Source organism: Lupinus angustifolius, chromosome LG11 (genome assembly GCF_001865875.1).
Source record: "Lupinus angustifolius cultivar Tanjil chromosome LG11, LupAngTanjil_v1.0, whole genome shotgun sequence".
Lineage (NCBI taxonomy): Eukaryota > Viridiplantae > Streptophyta > Magnoliopsida > Fabales > Fabaceae > Lupinus > Lupinus angustifolius.
The window spans coordinates 27,479,967-27,505,550 of NC_032019.1; the positions used below are offsets into that span (position 1 = coordinate 27,479,967).

General features: G+C 33.6%; 3 protein-coding genes across 8 annotated transcripts; all 3 read left to right on the forward strand.

Moving 5' to 3' along the window:
- On the forward strand, positions 431–6,134 carry LOC109360360 (coatomer subunit alpha-2-like). 3 transcript variants are annotated; one of them, XM_019605184.1, is made up of 4 exons: positions 431–527; positions 630–851; positions 2,042–2,536; positions 2,862–6,104. In XM_019605184.1, the coding sequence occupies exons 2-4, from the start codon at positions 644–646 to the stop codon at positions 5,810–5,812; spliced, it is 3,654 nt and encodes a 1,217-aa protein (XP_019460729.1). In that variant the 5' UTR covers positions 431–527; positions 630–643; the 3' UTR covers positions 5,813–6,104. The 3 variants fall into 3 exon arrangements, 2 of the variants coding, with proteins under 2 accessions (XP_019460729.1, XP_019460730.1); XM_019605185.1 differs by having other exon boundaries at positions 445–527; positions 624–851; XR_002109165.1 differs by lacking the exon at positions 431–527 and having other exon boundaries at positions 554–851; positions 2,862–5,874; positions 5,978–6,134.
- Positions 8,297–12,680, forward strand: LOC109359001 (origin of replication complex subunit 2). 2 transcript variants are annotated; one of them, XM_019603487.1, is made up of 7 exons: positions 8,297–8,443; positions 9,540–9,679; positions 9,758–9,864; positions 10,346–10,478; positions 11,081–11,372; positions 11,856–12,083; positions 12,168–12,680. In XM_019603487.1, the coding sequence occupies exons 2-7, from the start codon at positions 9,542–9,544 to the stop codon at positions 12,362–12,364; spliced, it is 1,095 nt and encodes a 364-aa protein (XP_019459032.1). In that variant the 5' UTR covers positions 8,297–8,443; positions 9,540–9,541; the 3' UTR covers positions 12,365–12,680. The 2 variants fall into 2 exon arrangements, with proteins under 2 accessions (XP_019459032.1, XP_019459033.1); XM_019603488.1 differs by lacking the exon at positions 8,297–8,443 and having other exon boundaries at positions 9,500–9,679.
- Positions 14,965–22,306, forward strand: LOC109360946 (protein BTR1-like). Of its 3 annotated transcripts, XM_019606177.1 has the most exons (9): positions 14,967–15,123; positions 16,872–17,110; positions 17,196–17,302; positions 17,937–18,130; positions 18,610–18,728; positions 21,465–21,560; positions 21,636–21,697; positions 21,795–21,946; positions 22,086–22,306. In XM_019606177.1, the coding sequence occupies exons 1-8, from the start codon at positions 15,060–15,062 to the stop codon at positions 21,895–21,897; spliced, it is 984 nt and encodes a 327-aa protein (XP_019461722.1). In that variant the 5' UTR covers positions 14,967–15,059; the 3' UTR covers positions 21,898–21,946; positions 22,086–22,306. The 3 variants fall into 3 exon arrangements, with proteins under 3 accessions (XP_019461723.1, XP_019461722.1, XP_019461721.1); XM_019606178.1 differs by having other exon boundaries at positions 14,965–15,123; positions 18,625–18,728; positions 21,795–22,306; XM_019606176.1 differs by having other exon boundaries at positions 21,795–22,306.

Genomic DNA, 25,584 nt, shown 5'->3' on the forward strand with positions numbered 1-25,584 from the left:
CTATACCAATGTCTCTACCATGTGTTATCGCCAAAGCTCATTTTACTGTCACACAATCGTTCATGATATCTACTTTGTTTACTCTTCTAGGTAGAAAAGAAATAAAAAAACAAAGCAAAACAATTGGTATGAATGAGAAAAATAATTTGTTTAGCCCCTCTAAATTATTTTTTTACTTTAATCCCAATGTCATGTGTTATTGACTTGTCAATATAAATATAACTTCTATTGGATCACATCAACATTTTTACTTTTTTTTTTGTACAAAAAAAATATTGACTAATTTATGTTTGAAAAATATGACTAAACTCCATATAGAGAATGAATAACGATTAATTTTTTTTGATCGAGGTGAAAATTGGAGTTATAAATGTCACAAATGTTAAAAGTTTTCCTAAAATAATAACGATAATAAAAACAAAATACACTTGACGAAAAGAGAGTAGATCCCATCATTCACACAACAAAATCGTTAACCTCTTCCCCTTTTACATCCAATGTGTTCACTGTAATCAGATCTGAGAGAGGTTCTATTCTTCCTCTATTTCAATTCTTCATTTTCATCATTCTCTTTTTTATTCTCTTCGTTTTCCAATGCAGTGTTTCTTTTTTCGTTATTACGTAGAATAATCATAATCATAAGATGTTGACGAAATTTGAGACGAAGAGTAACAGAGTGAAGGGTCTTAGTTTCCATACAAAGAGGCCATGGATCCTTGCGAGTCTCCACAGTGGTGTTATTCAGTTATGGGATTATCGAATGGGTACTCTTATTGATCGATTTGATGAACATGATGGTCCTGTTAGAGGCGTTCATTTTCATAATTCTCAACCCCTTTTTGTATCTGGAGGTAATTTATTAATACTTTTTTTTTCCTATTTTTGATATTTCTGTTTTTTGTGTGGAACTGGAATTGTTATGTGCTTATAGTGTTTTTGAGATTTGATCTATTGATTTTGTATCTTGGTGAATAATGGGTAGTTTCATATTCAGGTGGTAACTTAATACTTGATCCTCAATTTTGTATTTTTATATTTTTCAGTTGGACTAAGCAAACCATTTAAAAAATAGTTTGATCTAAATGGTGTTTCTAAAGATCTGGTTTATTTATTTATTTTTGGAACACGGATAGCTGATCCAATGGTTTAAATTGAGGTTGTGGTTGCGGTTACTGCGTTTGTGGTCATTCCAGCCGTTGTTATGCAGATTGCGGCCATTGCGGTATGAATTATTTTGTGAGTAAAAAAATATTTTTGAAATCGTTGCGGTCCGATACGGTTGCATTGTGGCCTGATGTGGCCCAAATACAGTTACATTATGGCCCAATGAGGCCATATCATTGTGATTCGGTGTCACACCGCAATTATGGTGTGATGTGGTTGCAGCGGTCACCACAACCGCAATATTGTGTCTGCATTACGTGTTGTGGTCCGCAATTTGAATCACTAGTGGAATCATAAGGTTTTTATTGTTGTTTTAAAAAAAGAAGGTTCTTCGTTGTGCTGTATTTATCTAGATCTACCAATAAAGAATGATAAAGGGAATGTAGGTTTGGAACAACTATGTATTGTACGGGATAACTTGTATTCACTTTTTGTGGTTGTAGAGTGATTTGCTGTATCGGTTTCAGTATCTGGTAATTCCCGTGTTGTACATGCTAATTCCATTTTTTCTCTAACCGCTCAGTTGCTCCAAGGTGGTGCAATGGGTCCTGCCATGTGAAGGATGAGGACATGGGACATGCTTTACTTACTTTTGCAGGATTTGTTTGAAATGATAAAAGATTTATGTCGGCTTTAATTGCGCCCGTTGGATTTTGTAACCAATTCTGTATGTGTGTTTTAAATCAAACAGGGCTACATGGCATTTTTGTCTAATGACTGGGTTTCCATTTGATTTTCCAACAGTTTCTGCCTCTTCAGATGAAGGGACTTTTTTATTTTTGTTCTATACAATAATGAAGATTACAAGTGAATGTGGGAGGCTTACTTGGTTTGTAATTGTAGCTCATCTATTAATATGTCTTTCCCATTTGTGCAGGGGATGATTACAAGATTAAGGTTTGGAACTACAAGATGCATAGGTGTTTGTTTACTCTTCTTGGACACCTTGATTATATTCGTACGGTGCAATTTCACCATGAAAGCCCATGGATTGTTAGTGCCAGTGACGATCAGACCATCCGCATCTGGAACTGGCAGTCACGTACTTGTGTATCTGTTTTAACTGGCCACAACCATTATGTTATGTGTGCCTTGTTCCATCCAAAAGAGGATCTTGTTGTGTCAGCCTCTCTGGATCAGACAGTTCGTGTTTGGGATATTAGTTCTCTCAAGAGGAAGAATGCTTCTCCTGCAGATGACTTACTGCGATTGAGTCAGATGAATACTGACCTTTTTGGTGGTGTTGATGCAGTTGTTAAATATGTATTGGAAGGTCATGACCGGGGAGTCAATTGGGCTTCTTTCCATCCTACACTGCCTCTCATTGTCTCAGGAGCTGATGATCGACAAGTGAAATTGTGGAGGATGAATGGTAAATATGAAACATATTTATTTACTTTATTATTTCCTAAATAGTGACTAATTAGGGACACCTTTGGTTTATAATTTTTTAATTTTAATGCTGAACTGAATGCATGTACATATATTCTTGATGCTCTTGTACATATCTACTTATCATATTAACATAAGGATTTGGGGGAAGTTACATTTTTTTGTTGGGGGTGATGTCTTTTTTCCAAACTAGTTCTTGCATCCATTAACTTTTGCAGTATTTGGTTTACAAGAAAGTACCTTCTAGTATTTGAAGTGACCTTCTCCATCCTCCTAATTAAAAAAAACATTTTCTCTAATTTCAGACACAAAAGCTTGGGAAGTGGACACATTGAGAGGGCACATGAATAATGTTTCATGTGTTATGTTCCATGCAAAACAGGATATTATTGTGTCAAATTCTGAAGATAAAAGTATTCGAGTATGGGATGCAACAAAGAGGACTGGAATTCAAACATTCCGCCGAGAGCATGATCGGTTTTGGATTCTTGTAGCACATCCTGAAGTGAATCTTTTGGCAGCTGGTCATGACAGTGGCATGATTGTTTTTAAGCTGGAGAGAGAAAGGCCCGCGTTCACAGTTAGTGGTGATTCATTGTTCTACACAAAAGACCGATTCTTGCGTTTCTATGAATTTTCAACACAAAGAGAGACACAAGTACTTCCAATTCGTAGACCTGGCTCTTTAAGCCTGAATCAAAGTCCAAAGACACTTTCCTACAGTCCAACTGAAAATGCATTTCTTCTGTGTTCGGATGCAGACGGTGGATCTTATGAATTGTATATCATATCCAAGGATAGCTATGGTAGGGGTGATGTGCAAGATGCTAAAAAAGGTCCTGGAGGATCAGCAGTGTTTGTTGCTCGGAATAGGTTTGCTGTGCTTGACAAGAGCACCAATCAAGTCCTTCTGAAAAATTTGAAGAATGAGATTGTTAAGAAGAGTGCCCTCCCAATTGCCACTGACTCTATATTCTATGCAGGAGCAGGCAACTTGCTTTGTAGGTCAGAGGATAGGGTTGTTATATTTGACCTCCAACAAAGGCTCGTTGTTGGTGATCTTCAGACTCCTTTTATCAAATATGTTGTATGGTCTAATGACATGGAAAGTGTTGCTTTGCTCAGCAAACATGCCATCATAATTGCTAGCAAGAAACTTGTACACCAATGTACTCTCCACGAGACAATCCGGGTAAAAAGTGGAGGCTGGGATGACAATGGTGTTTTCATTTATACAACATTAAATCACATCAAATACTGCCTTCCCAATGGAGATAGTGGGATAATAAAAACACTGGATGCAACAATTTATATCACAAAGGTTTCTGGGAACACAATCTTCTGCTTGGATCGAGATGGGAAAAGCAAATCTATAGTTATTGATGCAACTGAATATATATTTAAGCTTTCCCTGTTGAAGAAAAGATATGACCATGTGATGAACATGATCAGGAATTCACAGCTTTGTGGGCAGGCAATGATTGCTTATTTACAGCAGAAGGGCTTTCCTGAGGTTGCCCTTCACTTTGTGAAAGATGAGAGAATCCGGTTCAATTTAGCTTTGGAGAGTGGTAACATTCAAATTGCAGTTGCATCAGCTACAGCAATTGATGAGAAAGATCATTGGTATCGTTTAGGGGTTGAGGCTCTTCGCCAAGGAAATGCTGGTATAGTAGAGTATGCATACCAGAGGACAAAAAATTTTGAGAGGTTGTCTTTCCTTTATCTTGTAACTGGTAACATGGAGAAACTGTCAAAGATGCTAAAAATTGCTGAAGTCAAGAATGATGTGATGGGACAGTTCCACAATGCCTTGTACATGGGTGATGTTCGAGAACGTATTAAGATCTTGGAGAATGTAGGCCATTTGCCTCTTGCTTACATCACCGCATCAGTCCATGGGCTACATGATGTTGCTGAACGACTTGCGGCTGAACTGGGGGATAATGTTCCATCATTGCCAGAGGGGAAAGTACCATCTCTCTTGGTGCCACCATCACCTGTGATGTGTGGTGGTGATTGGCCCCTTCTCAGGGTCATGAAAGGCATGTTTGATGGTGTGTTTGACAATACAGGTGCAGATGCTGCTGATGAGGAATATGAGGCTGCTGATGGTGATTGGGGTGAAGAGCTTGACATAGTTGATGCAGATGGCTTACAAAATGGAGATGTTACTGAGATTCTGGATGATGGAGAAGTGGCTGAAGAAAATGATGAAGAGGGTGGATGGGAGATGGAGGATTTAGAGCTGCCCCCAGAAGCTGACACGCCGAAAGTTTCTATCAGTTCACGTTCTTCAGTTTTTGTGCCCCCAACTCCTGGCATTCCAGTTAGCCAGATATGGACCCAGAGGTCATCTCTTGCCGCTGATCATGCAGCTGCTGGCAATTTTGATACTGCAATGCGGTTACTTAACCGGCAACTTGGGATAAAAAACTTTGCCCCCTTGAAGTCCATCTTTCTTGATCTTAACATCGGTAGTCATTCAAATCTGCCTGCATTTTCATCCGCTCCAGAAATATTACTTGCAATTGAAAGAGGATGGACTGAATCATCTAGTCCAAATGTTAGAGGCTCACCAGCGCTTCCTTTCAAATTGTCTCAATTAGATGAAAAACTTAAAACTGGTTATAAGTTAACTACTGCTGGGAAATTCACTGAGGCTCTTCGGACATTTGTCAATATTCTTCATACAATTCCATTGGTTGTTGTTGAGTCAAGGAGAGAAGTGGATGAAGTGAAGGAATTGGTTGTCATAGTCAAAGAGTATGTTTTGGGTCTCCAGATCGAGTTACAGAGGAGGGACATCAAGGACAACCCTGCACGGCAACAGGAGCTTGCAGCATATTTCACTCACTGCAACCTTCAACTACCACACTTGAGGCTAGCTCTGCTCAATGCAATGGTTATATGCTTCAAGGAAAAGAACCTTGCCACAGCTTATAACTTCGCCAGGAGGCTACTTGAGACAAACCCTACCATTGAAATCCAAGCTAAGAAAGCAAGGCAAGTGTTGGCTGCTGCAGAAAAGAATATGAATGATGCCACACAGTTGAACTATGATTATCGAAACCCATTTGTAGTTTGTGGTGCAACTTATGTTCCAATCTATCGAGGACAGAAGGATATCTCTTGCCCATATTGTACTTCTCGATTTGTGCCAAGCCATGAGGGGCAACTATGCACTGTGTGTGATCTTGCAGTTGTTGGGGCAGATGCTTCTGGATTGCTCTGTTCACCTTCCCAGATACGTTGATATAGCCGCATGGACCCATAGTTTTGCTCAAATTTTGTTTCAGGTCAATTTTATGCAGCAGATAGAGCACTATTGATCGATTAATATTTCATGGCAGACACTATTATTTTTTTTGCTTTCCCTTTTATTCAGTCAAAAATGTTTTTCAATGTAATAAATCAACTTTATGTTTTGATGGTTGCTTGTTTCATACAAAAGTAAAATGCTGTACTTACTATATGAAATGTTTATTTTATGCTGTGCAGACTTAAATTCTTGTAGTTTTATTTGGCAAAATACATTGGTACTTCAATAGGGGGTTTAGTCCCTTGGTCGCAAGAGTGATTAATGCTTCTTTGTATTCAATTAAACTCTTCATCCTCTATTCAAACTGGGTCAAATGCATTTCCTATAGATTCTATGCCCATAATCAATATTAGCAGTTTTAGAGAATCTTTATTTTGAACAGAGTACAGTGTATCATTAAATCTTGGTTAGGCATTTAGACAATAGACTAAGCTACCTGGTTTGAACTACTATGTGGGTCATGGTTTAACTGGTTTATCAGACTAGATTATTCGTTGCTGAACCAAACCGTGACAATAAATAATCGAATTAGAGACAATTTACAATATAATCAGTTGTCGGGTTAATTTGTTGTAGTGACTAGTGAGTACAAAATGACTAATACTAAGAAAGCCGTTGGGGGTGAGAAAGTAACTTTTTTTTTTTTTTTGTTCTATCAAGGTATCCCTCACCTTTTCTGGGTAAGGAATTAACCCCTTTTGAGGTTTGTGATCTTTCTCAATAAGTGTCGTTCTAAAATTTTTAACCCACATTTTGGTCAGAAGATCTAGTGAGATTTTATACTATTAGACTAACATCTTGTTAGTAAATTTATGTAATTTACAACAATTGTTTGTAGATATTGATATAAATGAGTTTGGCATTTAGTTGAGAGTGATTAGAGATAATAAAAATACTCGTACAGTAAGTACCACGCTAAAATATCTACAACGAGTACTCGTAAAATTAACTTATAGGTGGGAACGAATATCATTATACCCGTCTTGTCGGTACCCACATATTTATAAATTTATTTTTTAATTGAATAATTTATATATGTTACATTATTATTATTTTTTAACTATATATTATCTACTTTTGTATTATTTTATAATGAATTTTAATGATTAAAATATATGATAAATTTAACATTTATATAAATTTTATTATTCATGTAATAATTATTTTATATGTATTCATTATTATAAAATATATATTAAAACTTAAAAACTCGTTAGATACCTACAAATACCCGCTACTTATGTGGGGGTCCATAAATAGTGCGAGGATAAATAAGAGAAAACACTTTCCGTTTCCGTTTCACTTCATTGCCATCCTAACAGTGATCTTAGAGTTTAATATTAGTTATTACATTCACCTACCTCAGATTCACACTCTGCAAGTAACTCATCAAATTATGCTTAAATCATTAAGATCCTGATAAATGCTTCAACTAATAAAATGTGGATATACCATCATTTACTCACTACACTAACACTAGTCTCATCCATGAACATTTTTTCTTTCTGTTTATTTTATGAGAAGCACAGTACCTGGGTCCACCTTAACATCAAGAAACCACCAAAATGGCAAAAAAAAAACACTTTCTTGTTATGTAAATACAGTAAGCAATTAATTTAGTGTAATAGTATTAAATGAAAAAGTAAATACAGTTAGTAATTAAAAATCAATTTGAGAGTTGAGTTTTTGAAAGAAAAATAGAAGAGTTTAAGTCATTTCACAAGTGTATTTTATGACTCTCAATCATTCTCATTCCTTTCTTTACGCTCTAAAATTCAACTCACAAATACAATAATTAGAACATTGGTTACAATTGTATCACCAAAGATGAACCCAATTTTCAATAAGATGATTGTTTGAGCCAATTGTAAAAGACCATTCTTAGTTATACATAATATGGGAAATATTAAATGGGAGGGGATCTACTTACTCATAAATTACGTATAAAAACTATTCCACGTCTTAACCATTCATTATATGAAAATTCAATAGATAGTTTGAATTAGTGAATGAATCTTAACCATTAAATTTCTAAATGAATGACTAAAATTGGAGTATCTTTTTTCCACTTACTATTAGAGTATGTTTTTTCCACTCACTCTTAGAATAAGTGCATCCATTCTCATACTAAATACGGTCATTAGGAGTTATTCTCACGAAACACCCCAAATCTAATTTCCAAAATTTGAACTCAATGATCTTTGGGCGAGATGAATGGACGGTGAGACGCATCTTAATTTAGTATGTTAGCCCAACTCTTAATAAGTACTGTGGGTTAGGGTCCAAAGTGGGCTGGCCCATACGGTTGTGGACTTCAATCAATAATAATTTTGTAGAACCTGATTCTGGACACGTTCTTCCTCTTCGACAATAAATAATAAAATGGCGGGAAAACAAACAAAACAATTCCCAATTATTTTCATACAAAATCCCCAATTTCCTCCTCCACCCGTCGACGACCTTCTTCATCGGCACCGCTATTCCACCGCCGTCGCCGCCGTTCCGTGGTGAACTCTACTGTTTCGTGCAGTTTACACTATCTTGTGTTGACTCCACCAAATTAAGGTAGTTTCGTTTTATCCATTCATGATGCTTGATTTCCATTTAATGTTGAAGTGTCTATCAAACATTCCATTCTTATTGTATCTAATTTGAAATGGTTGAAAGCCTTTTGGAAATGTTTGGTAGTATTTAGTGATGCATCAAATGTATGATGACGATTCTTTGCACTAACAATATTGCATTTTAAAAAAATATGAATGCTATATATTAAATGTAATTTAATTAACAAGACACACTACTAGGTTTATCATCAAAGTTATTTTTGTTTTCAACCTGGTCCTTTAAGTTTTTCTTGTTTCAAATAGGCCCCTTGAGTTGTTTTCTGTTTAAAATTGGTCCTATAGGTTATATTTTCATTAGTTTAGTAGCTTAGAACCTATTTTTAATGGTACGGTTCCATGAAAATAATAGAGAGATTTTGTAGATATTCATTTTGAAGTCGATCAAACCAAAATTGTGAATAACCAATAAGACGTTGATCTAGTGAGGTAAGACACTGCTAAATCGCTAGACGGATCAAGATGTATTAGTTCCTTACCATAGGTGAGGGATACACATAGTAGTACAAAAATACCAAAATTGTGAATTTTAGTTGAGAATTGAAAGTGTTGTGAGTAAAAACTGCCAACCAGTATGAAAATGACAAAAAAAAACGTTATAGGATCAAATTATAAAGTTCTCCTGGTTTGATTGAAAAGGTAAACCAAATGAGATGACTGAAAAGCATTTTTAAAACTTTTTTTCTTTTCTTTTCTTTTTTTTCGAAGGTTTTATAGCCAAATTCTTGTTTGTGCTGTTAGATTGTGTTTAAACTACGAGCTTACTTGGTCCTGTCCCACTCTTAACGAAACCCACACATGATAAGTTTTTTGAGTCTAGGGTCACGTTAAAGTTCAAATAATCTATCCCATGAACACTCCCTGGTAAAAAAAGGTAAAAAGGGAAAATCCGTGTCGTCTCTACAGTACAAAAAGGGAAATTTGAAGTCCATTGCACCACTCTGCATTTGTAATTTTACCTAACTACAGCGCCTTGGAGTTTCAGACCTGCACAAATCCCCCTTTTGTTTTTTTCTTTTCATGTTAATTTGAATTCCCAGGAATGGATATGGAGGATGATCTGGAGGAAGTGGAATTTGAATTCTCAAGAAACTATTTTCTGGCCAAGGAATCAGGATCAGGATCCTCACGAAAGAAATCGACACACAAGCTTACCGATATTGATCTTGTGGATGAACAGGTATCGGTTACTGGGGTTTTATGAAGTGTAGTTTGCTTCTTCTATAAATATCATACTGACATGGGTTTTCGTATGTAGAAATTAAGGGAAGCTGCATGCCAAATTGAACCAAAGCACCAAAATGAGATTGTCACTTTAATAGATAGCTATAAAAGATTGTATCCTGAATGGCTTCTTGCTTTAAGGTAATATCCCTTTCCCTTTCGAAAAACTTTTTTTTAACCACCTCAAATCACACACTTGCAGGGGTTGTTGCTTAGTGACCATGAGGGTCTCAGGTTCAAATGCTAGAAACAACCTCTCTGCTTGTGGGGTAGGTTACATACATCTACCCTCCCCAGACTCTATCAAGTGGGAGCCTCGAGCACTGAGCCGACTTTTATTAACCTCAAATCAGACACTTGTATAGACATCATCGACTGAATGAGAGTAGGTAGGAATCAGGTATCTGTATTTCAAGGTGGAGTAGACGTAATGGATGCACAGTTGAACACATGAGTGTGGGTATTGCGTGAGTGTTGATTTTAGTTGTAGAAATAAAGTAGTTATTTCCTTTTCATCTAATTGCTTGCTTTCTGTATCAAACCGGGACAAAATTGCATCTTATGTGCTATGTTATAGATTGTACACTTATTTTTTTCTTTTCTTTTTGCGTCAATGATGTAGGTGTGGTTTTGGTCTTTTGATGTATGGCTTTGGTTCTAAGAAGGCAATGATTGAAGATTTTGCTTCAACAGCACTGACTGAATATTCTGTACTTGTCATTAATGGATATCTTCACACTATTAACTTAAAGCAGGTTTGTTTTTCGTCTGATAGAGATACTGGTTCAGATTAGGAAGAACAAGTGAGGAAAGAATGAAAAATCTTACTGAATATACAATTTTCTTGGTTCTGTATTAGTGAGATTTCAGAATCAAGATAGAAAATAAGAACAAGAATACAACAGTGGAATTACTATCTCAAACTCTCAACCCTTAAAATTTGAGAGTCATGTCTCTCCTTGCCAACTTCTCTCTACAACCCAAAAACTCACTCTTCCCTCTATTCCCAGCTATGGCCCCTTTTCTTCCAATTCAGTTAGAGCTTCTCATAACTAATTGACAGTCCAGCTGTCATATCACAACTAACCGATGCCTCTTCAGTTATTGTTACTATCTCTCTTATCATACACCTAATATAACATCCTCTTAGCATCATACATCCCATGGATGCATATGTTGCTTGTGATTGTTACGCCACTCTTATTTCTGTAGATGTATATTTCTTTTATGGCAAAAAGAAAATGCTAAGGATAGGCAACTAACTAAATGCTTCTGTATAAGATCATATTGGTGCAGTCTAGTACTTGCATTCCTTAGTGCTTATGATACATTCACAATGCTATACTTTTTAATATAGGTTTTGATAGCTATAGCTGAAATTCTGTTGGATCAAGTGAAAACTAGAAGAAAAGTTTCAAGTAGGGACTTGCCCAAAAGTCAACAGCCATTAAATTCTCAATCCATCGAAGATCTTCTTACTTTTTTGGATGAAGTGGAAACAGAGGACAATTGTTTTGTTTGTGTTATCATTCACAATATTGACGGACCTGGATTAAGAGATTCTGAAACCCAAAATTATCTCGCTCGGCTAGCTGCATGTACTCATATTTGTGTTGTTGCCTCTGTTGACCATGTGAATGCTCCTCTTTGTAAGTATACTTATGCGATATTATCTGCATTGAATTCATCCTCTGTCATTGTCAATATCTCAATGTTTGAATTATCTTACTATATTAAATTTGTTTGCAGAATGAAATAATTTGGAGGGTTTGAATAGATTGAAAGAAGCTCGCTGACATGACCTATAGTTAGTTTGTATAAAATCACTTAGTTTATTAGTAATTTACAAGAAAAAATATAATTACCTTTTTAAAAACCAAATAAAATATTAGTTTCTTTAATCTAATATAGATCCATTGACCTGGTGCTCTTATCTCTGTTTGAAAATGGACAATAGGACTATGAGGTATCACCTTTTCTTGAAATCAAAGGACCAAAACCTTTCTTGACTAGAGACTTAAAGTTGCTGCTACGTTTGCTATGGGAAATTAAAAATTGGGCATCTTTTTTTAAACTTAATACTATGAAATATTTTGTGGTCTAATAAAAGTTCATGTTGACTCTGTTTGTAGTTTGGGACAAGCATAATGTTCATACACAGTTCAAGTGGTGCTGGTATCATGTTCCTACCTTTGCCCCTTATAAAGTTGAAGGCACGTTTTACCCTCCTATTCTTGCACATGGTGGTGCCAACCAAAGTGTCAAAACGGCAACAATTGTGTTGCAAAGTTTGACACCTAATGCTCAGAGTGTATTCAAAGTTCTTGCAGAACATCAGCTCTCTCATCCCGATGAAGGCGGCAAGTTCCTATAACTTTCCATGGTTCTGTTTTTCATGTAATAGCTTATCTATGTTTCATTAAATATCTTCCTTTATTTTTCAGGAATGGAAACCAATGATCTTTACTCGGTCTGTCGTGAACATTTCCTCGTTAGCAGTCAGGTTACACTGAATTCTCATTTGACAGAGTTTAAAGACCATGAGCTGGTCAAGATTAAGCGGCATTCTGATGGTCAAGATTGCTTGTACATCCCTCTGGCCGCTGATGCACTTCGCAAAGTCTTGTCCGAGATCAGTTAGTTCTGTGGATTATCATTCAAATGAAATTGAATGATAGAAAGGCCAGTATCTCTTATAGTGCATTTTCCAAAAAAGGGCATGGTTGAAAGAAGTTGCAGTGCAGTTTTCATATGAATATTCAAATTATTACTTCATGTGATGTAAGAGCATCTCATTGCTTCATAGTTGATGTTAATGGCGAGAAAGGAATGTATATTGAAGTTGCTGAATTAACTGGTTACTAGATTTTATAGGTTCTCAAGGTCCTGGGCATACTTCAACTATTTGAATTGGGAACAGGTTATTTGGCTGATTTAATTATTAACAAAAACTTTTCCATATCATTTAGTTATGTTTCTTTAAAGTTTTGAATATTTAGTTTTGGTACTTTTTATCAGTTAAGTGATATGTGTGAGATGTCAATAATTAGGAATGTCGTCACCACTATGGCATTGACACCTCATAACTTGATTAACGCAAAGAATATCAAATATTTTTTACTTTTTTTTGAGGAATTTGACTCTGATTTTGTTAGATGTCGAGAGAACAAATGTCTCCCATCTTGATGTTTTTATTTCTTGGAAGTCTTTTAAACAAACATTTGTAGTTTCTTTAAGCATGTCTGCAGAATTTATGACTTGTTTTGAGATGTAGTTGCAAAATTTTATCTCTGACTTACGACGTTGATGATGGTCATTGAAGATTTAATTTGGACATCTTATTAGGGTAGGTTTTAACATTTTATAGTCATTTGTGAGAAAAAATGAGGGCCTTTTATCATAAGAAAATAAATGAAATTTATTTGTGTAAATTTATATGAAAATAGGAATTGAAAGCAAATCATGAGAGAGAAATTGATATTCATTATTTATAAAAAAAAATAATTACTTTAAATAATCTACACTAATATTTCAAAAAAACTTCTCGAATATGTGATATATTTTATTTTCTTGCTCATTTATTATTATTATTCACCAAGTATTTGAGTTCAATATATATATTTTTTATATTTGTAATGCATCTTGAATGATCTCACTAATATAAACTTATATAATAATATATTTTAAAATTAAGAGAATAGGAAGATAAGAACAAAATTAAGGGATTTCATAATAGAGAATGAAAATATGACTAAGAGAAAATAATTTGAGTGAAAAGCGGAAAATAAATTATTATTTAAATGGATATATTTTCAAATTTTATATTTTATGATGCAATAAGAAAATTATATTTAGGGTATAAAAATTAGAGTAAATAATCATTTTAATACCTCGTATTTTTTAATCTTACCAATTTAATTATTCGTAAAAGAAAACACCTAAACTGATTACCAAAAATTTAAATGTGAATCAAATTAGTCATTTTAGGGTCAAATTAGTCTCTACAAAGTGTTGTAAACACATGCTAAATATGATTAATTTGACTTACATTTAAAAAATTTATGGATTATTTTAGATCTTTTTTAAATGACTAAACTGGTAAAGTCGAAAAATATAAGGGACTAAAATAAGAATTTAATGTAAAAATTAGGATAAGTATCTCTCTCCCTATATACAATATACTTATAACTTATAACTATTTCACATAAATTAAGAAAAAAATGTAAAAATAACTCTCATATGTATTAAAAATCATGCTTATCATTCCAAAAATTATCATCACTGATTTATAATAAAGTGAAAAATATATTAAAATAATAAATAAATAAAAAATGATATATATTTGGTTTAAGAAATACAAGGGGCGGCAATCACGGCCTCTCCCCTGGCAACACAAGACAGACAGAGAGGTCTGAGGTGTAACATCTCAACTTGCACACATAATCTTATATTATTATCGGTATAAATTGAACTCACTCCCTCAATTTTAGTGAAATTATATAAATTATCATTTATTTTTTATACATACATAAACTTCTTTAATTTTTATAACAATACACTGACCTCCACTGCATGAGAAATAAATATAATATTTTAAACAAAAAATGCGATAAATACAATGTAGTTAAACAAAACATGATATAATGTGGATACAAATGCAAATAATAAATGAGTCAATACCTATTTATTATTTTTGGTTCGTTACAATGTACTATAAGAGCGATTTAAACAATATCTCTTTAGAATTATTTTTGTAACAAAAAATAATAAAGATACATTGATTTGTATATTATTTTGATTTTTCTGTAGAATATATCATGTTTTGTTTAACTTACTCGCTCTTATCACATTTTTTGTAATAAAATATAAAAATTAGGTGTTTATATATGTGTAAAAAAGTAAAGGTGATTTATATAATTTCACTAGAACTCAGTATAATTTATTATTATCACTATAATATTTTTATAATATTATTTAAAGATTTATACAAAGTTATTATACCATTCACTATTTATTTAAATTATTAGTTTTAATGAAGAATCAATAATAATTAAATATTTTTTCTTATATTATTATTATATAAAGAGGAAGTTCTATTTACTCTTAGAGTAAGTTTTCATCATAATCATCAAATAAATCCAATAATAATTTAAATTAGTGAGTAAATTATTAGATGTGAATACAATTGATGCGTTGAGTAAATTTAAAAAACTTAGTATCGGAATAATATATCCTATATAAATCATCACTTCTCCTTCCTTCCTTCTTCTCTATCTCTTTCCCTCACTAATTATTACACTCTCTCTTCTCTTCAGAAATAACGACAAATAACAACAATGGATTCCACCGAATCATCGTACCTCTCTTCACCAACAAACGCACAGCCAAAATCCCCTTCTGGTATATTCATCTCATCCGATCTGATTTATTTTTGGTTCGGTTTGCCGGTTTTATTTGCGGTTCGGTCTTATGAAAATTATGTTTAGGTTTTATTGTTGTGATTTTTTTGATTGATTTATTTGCTTCTCTTTTTGCAATTGAATGATTAGTTTTGTGACTTTATACATACAAGTTCTTATGGATACCAAAGAAAATAACAAGGTTACACTAAATTGGTGAGTAGGTAAATTGATAAATTGCAGAGATAATGATCTAATTATTGATATGTAGTGTGTGATTGGCATGACATGAAAGTAGATTATTAGAAAAGCCTCGGGTATATAAGTGCTGATTTGAAAAGCGAATTGAAGTTACTCTTGACTTATAAGCTCTTTTATATCATTTTACACTTATCTGTTAGTTAATTAACTCGTTTTGGCATTCGTCTAGTGGTTGAAGTCCCTGCTAGATCACAAGATGTCCAAAAGGTCGAAGATTCGATTCCTTGGAGCCACACATGTTGTGAGGGGTGCGTGGCTGCCCCAAAAGGGATTAGTTCCTTACCCATAGGGTGAGGGGATACCCTTGGTAGTACAAATAAAATCACTTCCAATTTTGATAAGGTAGCTTAACGGCCTTCAGCTAGTTGGGACAAATAGAGCCATAATCTTAACTGGTTACTTTAGAAATAAACTCAATTTAGTGTAACCTTTTCCCAATAGAAAGTGCACCGGAAACTAAGGATTTTGTTATCCCTATTTAATTTATTTATTTAATCCGATAGAAAGTGAAGCAATATTTTTTCAACTTTAATTACAAAAATAATTATTAGATTTTTGAAGGTTGGAATTGTTTTGGGTTTCAATTAATTTTAGGTCACACCACATCCTATAGAACAGGTGCATTATCATACAATTGGTCCTTCACTTTTGCTTCTAAAAGTAGTAATTTAGGTTGATCTTGATGTTAATTAATCCTTCTGTGTAGTCAGGTTAGCCTCGATTAGTGAAGTAGTTCTAACTTGTGTTCACAAGAGACTAGCTGGTTTCCTAAATTTGTGCTTCTATTGAAATGTTTGTTTTGATCATCTGGCCCGACTTGGAATTGAAGGGAAGTATCATTGGTTATCGTGAGCTGAGGCCTGAGGCAAATTGTTCTATAATATAAACATATGGACGGTTGAAATTTCCATCACATTATAGAAATATTAGGAGTTAGGACTATGTTACTACTTACTTGGGATCCTATTTTTGGTTAGTAAGATAGGTCTTTGAAGTATGAGTTTTCATTTGAAAGTGTATAGAAAAAATGTGAAATTACAAATTTCAAAATGTTGTGAACTGTTATATTACTTCAAAGAAAAGAAAAAAAAGGCACTACCAGACTCTCCTGGGATATATTTTTGCCTTTTGGATTTCAGTTCTCTCTTGAATTTTTTTAGTGCACTCTTTTTTCCAAGGGTATTCCCCCATCTTTTAGGTAAGGAAATAATCTCTTTCGGGGTGCGTGACTATTTCTCCTAACAAGTGTCACTCTCAGGAATTGAACCAATGACCTTTTGGTCATCCTGGGGGTGCTGTCTTGCATTTGATTTCATGAAACTATGAAAGTGATTTCAATTCTCCACGAATTGTTTTCTTTGCACTTTTTAATATCTGGATCTTGAATTTCCTACCCTACTGCCTCTAAAATGACAATTTATCTTTATACATGTAAATTTTAAGATCATATCTCTTAGCTTATTCTCAAGTAATGCTTGATTGTGGCAGATTTTGCGGAGAAGCCAACATATGTCAGGTTTCTTGTATCAAATTCTGCAGCAGGTTCTGTAATTGGAAAGGGTGGGTCAACTATCACTGATTTTCAGTCACAATCTGGAGCGCGGATCCATTTATCACGCAGTCATGAATTCTTTCCTGGAACTACCGATAGGATTATCATGGTATCTGGTGCAGTAAATGAGATACTAAAAGCTGTAGAACTTATTCTATCTAAGTTGCTTAGTGAGGTAATTGCCATGATGTCAACTTAATTACTTATTGGAAGAAAAGGTCTTGCATGTTCTTGAAGTTTATTTTGTCTTTTGTTATTAGATTCCTAGCGAGAATGACAATGATGCTGAACCAAAATCAAAAGTGAGACTTGTTGTTCCAAATGGCTCTTGTGGTGGAATAATTGGAAAGGGAGGTGCTACCATTAAGTATGATTACTTTTCATTGTCAAGTTTTAGGCTTTACTTGTCTGCCATACCTGTAAAATGTTTATCATCATTACTGATAAAGAATTAGATTTTGATACTTATGTTTCTAATAATCTCATTATCTGTTCTGGGATTAGGACTTCACCTCAAGAGTTTTTTGTCCCAAATGTATGCGTGTTCTTTTCAGTTTTATTAAGAAATTTAGTTTGCCAGCTTTTATTTCCACAAAGAGAAAATCATTGTAAGAAACTTCCCAATCCCTCAACATATCTGATAGTGAAACCCCATAAAAATTCCATAAGCTTTGTGCCAAATAGACATGAACTGTCCTGTCTAGCCCAAATCAAGTGATGAGCTGAAGAAATTTCCTTAAAGTCTTGAGATTTCTGCTTTAACCACACATACCATATTGTAGCATAGATTGTACATTGCCACTAAAACTGGGCCTGTTCACTTCTACTCAAACCATCAAAGGCGACCATCTAAAATTGGTTTAGACCTATGATACACCCAACATTCACCATAAAAATATTGGGATAACTATTATTCTTCATTACTGTCTCCTCTCTGTATGTTTTTTCATCAGCCTGATATGGGCATAAATGGCTGAGCTAATAGCTTTTATTATGGTCAGGTCATTCATTGATGAATCTCAGGCTGGCATTAAGATATCTCCACAAGATAATAATTACTTTGGATTGAATGATAGACTAGTGACAGTCACTGGAACTTTGGATGAGCAGATGCATGCAGTTGATTTAATTGTTTCTAAGCTATCTGAAGATGCTCATTATTCCCAGTCCATTAATTCTCCAATGTCATATCCAGGTTAGCATAACATACTAATACCCAGGGAAGTGGGAATTGTTCTCCATCCTCACATATTGCTAGGTAATGAATGATAGAAACGTGTATATGTTGTGTGACATGAAATGTAATGTATTTAATTGTTAAGAATGGAGTGGCAAGACAAATGCTTCACAACTTGGTTGAAGGGGCATTTGATTTCATGTCAAGAATTAATTCAACCTAAGCTTATCTCATTAGGTGAAGGCCTAGGATATTTTATATCCATAACAACAGTGATCAAAATCTAGCAGCTACTTGTTGCCATTTTTGTAGTTACGCTCTAATTTTTTATTAGTTATTTATATTTTTCATGTCTATTATTATCTATTTTCATGTCTATTATTATTGTTGTTATCTATTGTTAATATCTTTTGTGATGAATTATGATTGCTGAGTTTGATGCTTAGTATAGTTTTGTTAACTTATAAAAAGTATAACTTTTTTAACTTGATTTTTAGGTGTTTCCCCTTCAGGCTATCAGGGTGCTCCATATGTGCTTCCTTCTGGTTCAGCCCCTGCATACAACCCATCAAGCCATATAACAAATGGTGCTGGAAGAAAGTTTGAGAATAACAAGGTTTTTCTCATTCCTTTAACTTAATCCTAGTAATAATTCATGACATTATAAGTTTCCAAAATCCATGTATCCAGACAAATAAATAGAAAGAAGACATTAAATTCTCATGTTTTGTTCTAGACCCAGAACATGCAGGATGTCAGACTAACCTGAAATTAGTTATTTTTGTGCTCTGAACCTTTTTATCCTAGATAAGGTTATGCTTCATTGCTTGCAATATATGGATGTAATGCTGACAAATTGACAATAGGTATATAAAGGTTCTGCTGATCTATAAATAAATATCTAAATAGAATAACAAAAGTAGAAAAAGGGAACCGTAGAATGTTAGCATTTAGTCAGGTCAACTGTATTTTATTGCTGTTTGTGTTAGGATACAATTGCAAGGGGTACCAGACTTGAGTCCCATATCAGACGTATGAATTCCAGTGTGGGCTTCCTATGTCCTTGGGTTCTCCAGCAACAACTGCTAGCTTTTGCGGTGTAGTTCTCCCAAGGTTGTATCAATTAGTATCTGAGCTTTTCATTGTATCTTTTGGATGCAAATGAGCAGCTCAGGTGGTGATGAACTGATGGACTGTAATTCCCTCCATACTGATGAAGGATAGCTGTTCCTTCTCCACTGGCTTTGTTTAATGCATCTAAAAAAAATTCAGCTCTAGCAATCCATCCAAAGGGATCACTGCCATCGAAGATGGTTAGATGGATAATTCCACCTTCTTCACCCAATCCTTGCACACTTCCGATTCACTATCTTGAAGCTTCCTATCTTTCTTATTGGATTGAGTATACACGTCATTTCTGTCCTCCTCTAGATTAATGTCCCATTTCTTCAACCATCGACCTAAGTAGTCAAAAGCGCGCTATAGTGCCGCGATAGTGGAGTATAGCAGAGTTTCGACTATTCCCCTCGACCCCACAATGGATAGCAGTGCGATGGCCATACGCCTGTAGCAGGTCAAACAGTGGTAGGGTAACAGGTCAAATAGCGGCAGAATAGCAGGTCAAACAGTGGTAGGATAACAGGTCAAATAGCGGCAGAATAGCAGGTCAAATAGGGTCATTGCCCGCTACATGTTTTGTTGCGAGTGGAATCATAATTTTAGAGAGGAAATGACTTTTTGCCCTTGTTTTTAATAGGAGGCTGGTTTTTTCGTGGGGTTTTAGCTAATTTAACCTCCCCCTTCTATTTAACAGGTTGATTTTCCTAGGCCATGTGATTTTTACTCGGTTCAAATTTTCTTCTTTCTTCTTCCTAATTCTAGTATACATGTTCCATTGCTTACTTGTTCTTCATCAGCATAGAACAAAATTGCTAAGTTTCCTAATTCCCGAACATACTCTGTCTTTTCTCAGCACAATTTTTCCTTGGCTCCTAATTGTTTGCCTCATTATCTCTTTATTGATTCTCTTATCAAATTGATTGAATCCAATTTTGACATCATCTTCGTGTGGTTCAATTTCGTGAGATACAATTTTGGTACGGCTTCCAACTTCGATGAGCTCTAACATTTGTAATACTTTTATCTTGATTATTAGTTAGGAACGTGTCTTTAATGTGATCTGTTTTTTTATTTATGTGTAGGCTATAAATTCCTTTAATATTTTTTTCTTAGTTGTAGCAGCTGTCCCGCTATAGTGTTTCTGGAGTCGACCTCTACGCTCCCACTATCCGCAATTGACTACCTAGCCATTGACCCATTATATCTTTAATTCCTGCCAATTTGGAAACGTTATTTTTTATCTCCAATACATTAGAATCCAATGAACGCTCAATGGAATCCAATGAACTCAACTGAATTCCATGTTCTCGCTTGTTATCTGCTTAAAGAACTTCAATGAACTTTCCAGCGCCTCTACCCTTGGCCCCATCTTTCTGTTGATCATATCTTTATCTGGCAGATCAGACCAATTTGTTAGGAACTCAAGCAGAAATGAAAAGGAGAAAGAAAATAATGAATATTTATTGCTTGAATTGAACTGAAATCGACTAACACAAGGAAAGAAACTCTCCTCCAAGGGCTTCCCCTTTATCAAAGACCTTTCCATTGGGAAACTGAGCCTTTCCCTTCCTTCTACCCTCTACTTATCTACTACTCTCACTCCTTGTGACTATTTGCCTTAACTAATCCCAATTACTTTGTCTCTGTCCTAAGCCCTAACAACGACGTTGTAAAATATAACAGAAAATGATACTTTAGCTGTTGATCCAACTTATACTCTGGTGTAGTTTTAGATTATATGGTTCTCGATCAACTTCAGCTTGAAGGTTAACCTGACAATGATTAGGATGAATTGACAATCCAGCAACTTGGTCTGGTCTGTCCATCAGCATTTCAAATGATGATGAGGACCTGTTTGGTTTTCTGTAGTGGCATTCAATCTTGCAATATATGGAATTGCTAATTTACTTGACAGTCTTCGCATTTTAAGATACAATAACCAGTCCTAAAAATGTCATGTCAGAGAAGGAAATTTAGTTGAGCTTCATGTTTGAGGGACTGCTGCTATATTTGACTCACATTTCATGCTTCTCACTCTTCTCTACACTGTTTTCAATTTTTTATCTTAATTGTATGAAACCTATAGTCTGTCAACAGTGAATTTCTACAAATAGTTTCGAAAATATATGGAGAAGGTACCTATTTTCTCTTTTTAAATCCTTGCATCTTTTGCAATGGTGAATTGCTCTGTCAATTTTAACTGATAGATTGTTCTATTTCTGTTGTTTTCTAGGAGGATAGGAGCAACTCAGTGACCATTGGTGTTCTAGACGGTCATATAGGATTTGTCGTTGGTCGCGGTGGAAGGAATATAATGGAAATTAGTCAGGTTTGTCTAGTGGTATTAGTTGGTGTAATGCAATTACTTACACATCAATAAACTAACTTAACTTTTCTTTATCAGACTAGCGGGGCGAGGGTAAAGATATCAGATAGAGGTGATTATATCTCAGGAACAACTGAGAGGTACAAAAATTCTTTATTCCCTCATGTCCTCTGGCACAACTTGTTTCTTCTATCATTAACACTTCCATATCCAATTTTCTGTTTCCTTGTCATACAGGAAAGTTACCATAACAGGATCCCAGAGAGCAATACGTACTGCCGAATCATTGATACTGAAGAAGGTCGCTTATGCTGCTGAGAAGGCGATCGAAGTTGAATAATTGTCAAGTACACTTGTCCAAACCTTGAGATACTCCCTAAAACTTCTTGGTAATTGGTTATACATTTCCTATTTTTGGGATTTGTTGATATAAATTATCACCACATACCATGAGAGATCTTAAAATTGTACTCGTTGACCTTGCTTTATATTTTTAGTTTTTTGGTTTGATTGGGGTTGGCCTTATAGGAATTCATGTCAAACAACTTTTTCAAGGACAAGATCTCTTGAGAAGGCCATGACAATGTAGAATCTAGAAGTACATTCTTTTGTTGCAAGTCCAAAGTAGGCAAAATATCATGTCCAATCTGTATCTTCAGTCACTGCCTTAAATTTGAGCTGACTTTAACTCTCCATTGTGATTTTATATTCATAGCCACCATCATCATTTCCTTGAAGTGAAACTTGAATTATTTGGGTTGTTTTCAATTGTATTTATGTTATTAGGTTGGGTTTTCATCTATAATTACATCAAATTGGTCATTTATTATGTAACCAAATTAGTTTTAAATGAACATCAAGTTGATCTATAAGGGACGTCTGTGCTAACATTTAATTATCAGTGAATGATTAAATTTTCATTCAATATATACTGTTTTGAACATTAATTACATTTTTAAAGAAAAAATAAAAAATATATTTTATATCATTATTTTACTCTTCTCCTATCTAAATTAAGTTTGTTTTCCTCTCCCCTTCCTCTCCCTTAGTCCTAGCTCTTTGATCCCTATCCTTTCCTTTCTCTCACAATTCCCAAATATACTCTTAGGCTATTTTTGATAGTTAAATTTTGGAGGGGAAGAAAGAGAAATTGAAGATTAGATTAATCTCATAAGTATAATTCATGATCCACAAACCTTTTCATTTCCTGTTTTTCTTTAAAAACCAACTCACAAAACAACTTCAGTGTGGTGTAGTGTACTCCTGTAGTAATTGGGTAGTGTACTCCTGTAGTAATTGGGTTGCTTTGTTTGTCTAATTTAATTTATCATGTAAACTGTATAGGAGTTAATGCTTTTAAGATTGGATTAGTTGTTGAACTTGAACTAGTAAAAAGTGAGGTTTAACCATTCTTGTCTTATATATGTCAAATTTAGGGATCCACATCAAAAATGTTTTCTTGGTAGAGATAAAGCTATTAAAAAAGGAAAATGATATATTCTTCTACTAATCCTCATACATACCTACAAGAAAATGACATATGTTACAAGGTGATACTTTATTTATTAGTGGTTGATTTATAAGTGATACATGTCACTTTTTAAAGAGTAGAATGATTAATATGATGATTTAGTAGGAGAGTATAACATTACTCCTAAAAAATAGATATTAGTGGTAGTAAAAGGTGGGAATGACACTCTTAGTGCTACTAAAAAATAGAGATTTATGGTGTATGTATGAAAAATGTTGACTTAATGTTCTGCCAGTGGTTGAGGAATGCCCTTGTTGGACACAAAAGGAAGTTTAAGATATTCATGATAAAATTTAATATCTGTATTATTGGTGTAAAGTTCATTTTTTATATATTCAATGTATCATTTATTATTCATAGTATTAGTTTAAAATGATTATTAACATATGAAATTATGAATAGTGGATGAATAAAATGTTGACAGTATGAGTGGAAAGTGGATAAGAGAAAGACTTGTATCGAGATGAATATATGTAGATACAACCAATAAAATATTCACAATACATTAAAAATTATTTCTAATTAAAATTTAATCATAAATAATAACACCAAAAAATATAAAATGTATGTATTATACACAACTTTATACAAGTTTTTCTTAATGGATATGAATATATTTGTATTTGAGTTTGGATTTTAATAGATGAATGAAAATGCACCCAATGACTCATCTAAATTATATTTTAAATTATTTAATTCATTCACGTCCAAACTTAATGGATAGATTTCCATTCAATTGGTCTATGAGTCCATTTTAATCGATTAAATAGATGAATAATCCATATAATTGAATTTTTTAATGGGAACTAAAAATATTTTTGAAGAAAATCATTCATTCTGAATCCACTGTTTTATTAAAATATTTTTGAAAGTACTTTTAAAAATCATTTTTTTAAATTCACTTTTTTTAAGTAAAGCACTTTTAAATAATTTTTTTTGAAAAAGTGTTTTATTTAAAAAATGATTTTTTGATTTTTAAGAAAATGGTATATTATGCAAACATATGATATTTAAGTTTTACGTGTATTTTTTTAATAAATACTTATATATTCTATGTATTTAGGAGCAAAATTTTAATATTGATTATATCCATATGTCCTATTTGGTATAGTTTTATCAATTACAATAAATTTGACTTTTCTTTAATCTCGTGCAAATTGGATCTTTTCGATCTCTCTCTCAAAAATATACTTACGAAGTTGTTCAAGACTTTCCTCTTTAGACGGTGGAAATGGAATTACTTTAATCATTTATACAATTATTTTGTTTCACTAATAACTATTATTCCAGATACATCATGATACGATATTATTTGGACTACGAGATTAAATCAGATTAATTAATCTCAACTTAATAAAAAATCTAAATGGGAGCCAGTGAGAAACAATACAAGGAATTAAGAATTGAGATGGTAAATAAATTTGAAAAGGAGATGATATTATATATGAATTCTAATCTATTCATTATTAAAATTATTCATTGAATTATATTCATTTAAATCCATTAACTCTAATGAATAGATTTATATGGATTTAATTTTTTGAATTTAGATGAACCGTAAATCGTGAATAATTTTATCAAATAAAATTAACTTATAACAAACTTTTATATTTTTAGTATATAAATATTAAATTCATATATTAGTACATATACGACCAACTTGATATAATCAAGTCATATTAGGTGCTGTGAGAATTCTTGCAAGATTTTGACCATGTTGCTTCTTCTTTCTAAAACTTTTGATATTTAAGATTATATACACATTCAAGAAGACAATAAAAGAATACAAAAGTTGAATACTATTTAACTAAAATAATATCATTTACTAACAAGATGTTATTTTAGTGGTGTAAGATCCTACTAAATCTTTAGGATGATCAAAATATTAAGAGTTTAATTTCTGAGAACGATACTTGTTGGGAGAGGCAATAACACACTCCGAATGGATTAATTCCTTACAAAAAAAGTGAATAAATTGTTAGGTATCAGAGGCCTAGGAACACCTAGAAGGGGGGAGGGTTGAACAGGTGTAGCGGTTATCAATCACCGCTTCTTGAACCAAAACCCAACTGCTGGAAAACAGCCCAGTTAATCGATTAACAACAGAGTTTAATCGATTAACTATTGCACAGAACAAAATGATTAGACAAGCAATTTGCACAGTAATTAAAACAAAATTGTACAGATATAATACAGATATTTTTACGCACAATTATTAAGTATATGACAGTAAACAAATATCCAACTTTTCAATTACAGAATCAATTTATAATGGCAAGAAACATAAAGAAGATAAAGAGAGAAAGAACAGTGCACAAAAGATTTTTATCCTGGTTCATTTGCGGTCCACTGCAAACTACATCCAGGCCTCCCCTTCTGGATCAGGGAGATTTTGTTTCTTCACAATATTGAAATATGGATACAAATACCAATTCAATTACAAGCACATAGGACGCTCCCTTCTTGAAATCTAGGACCTCTAAATCCTTGGTTTGA

Coding starts and splice junctions, on each gene's coding strand:
- LOC109360360 (XM_019605184.1), top strand. CDS start 644: ATGTTGACGAAATTTGAGACGAAGAGTAACAGAGTGAAGGGTCTTAGT. Junction 852..2,041: donor ACCCCTTTTTGTATCTGGAG/GTAATTTATTAA, acceptor CCATTTGTGCAG/GGGATGATTACAAGATTAAG. Junction 2,537..2,861: donor GAAATTGTGGAGGATGAATG/GTAAATATGAAA, acceptor CTCTAATTTCAG/ACACAAAAGCTTGGGAAGTG.
- LOC109360946 (XM_019606176.1), top strand. CDS start 15,060: ATGGATTCCACCGAATCATCGTACCTCTCTTCACCAACAAACGCACAG. Junction 18,131..18,609: donor TTCTCCAATGTCATATCCAG/GTTAGCATAACA, acceptor CTTGATTTTTAG/GTGTTTCCCCTTCAGGCTAT. Junction 21,698..21,794: donor ATCTCAGGAACAACTGAGAG/GTACAAAAATTC, acceptor CTTGTCATACAG/GAAAGTTACCATAACAGGAT.
- LOC109359001 (XM_019603487.1), top strand. CDS start 9,542: ATGGATATGGAGGATGATCTGGAGGAAGTGGAATTTGAATTCTCAAGA. Junction 9,680..9,757: donor TTGATCTTGTGGATGAACAG/GTATCGGTTACT, acceptor TTTCGTATGTAG/AAATTAAGGGAAGCTGCATG. Junction 10,479..11,080: donor ACACTATTAACTTAAAGCAG/GTTTGTTTTTCG, acceptor TTTTTAATATAG/GTTTTGATAGCTATAGCTGA.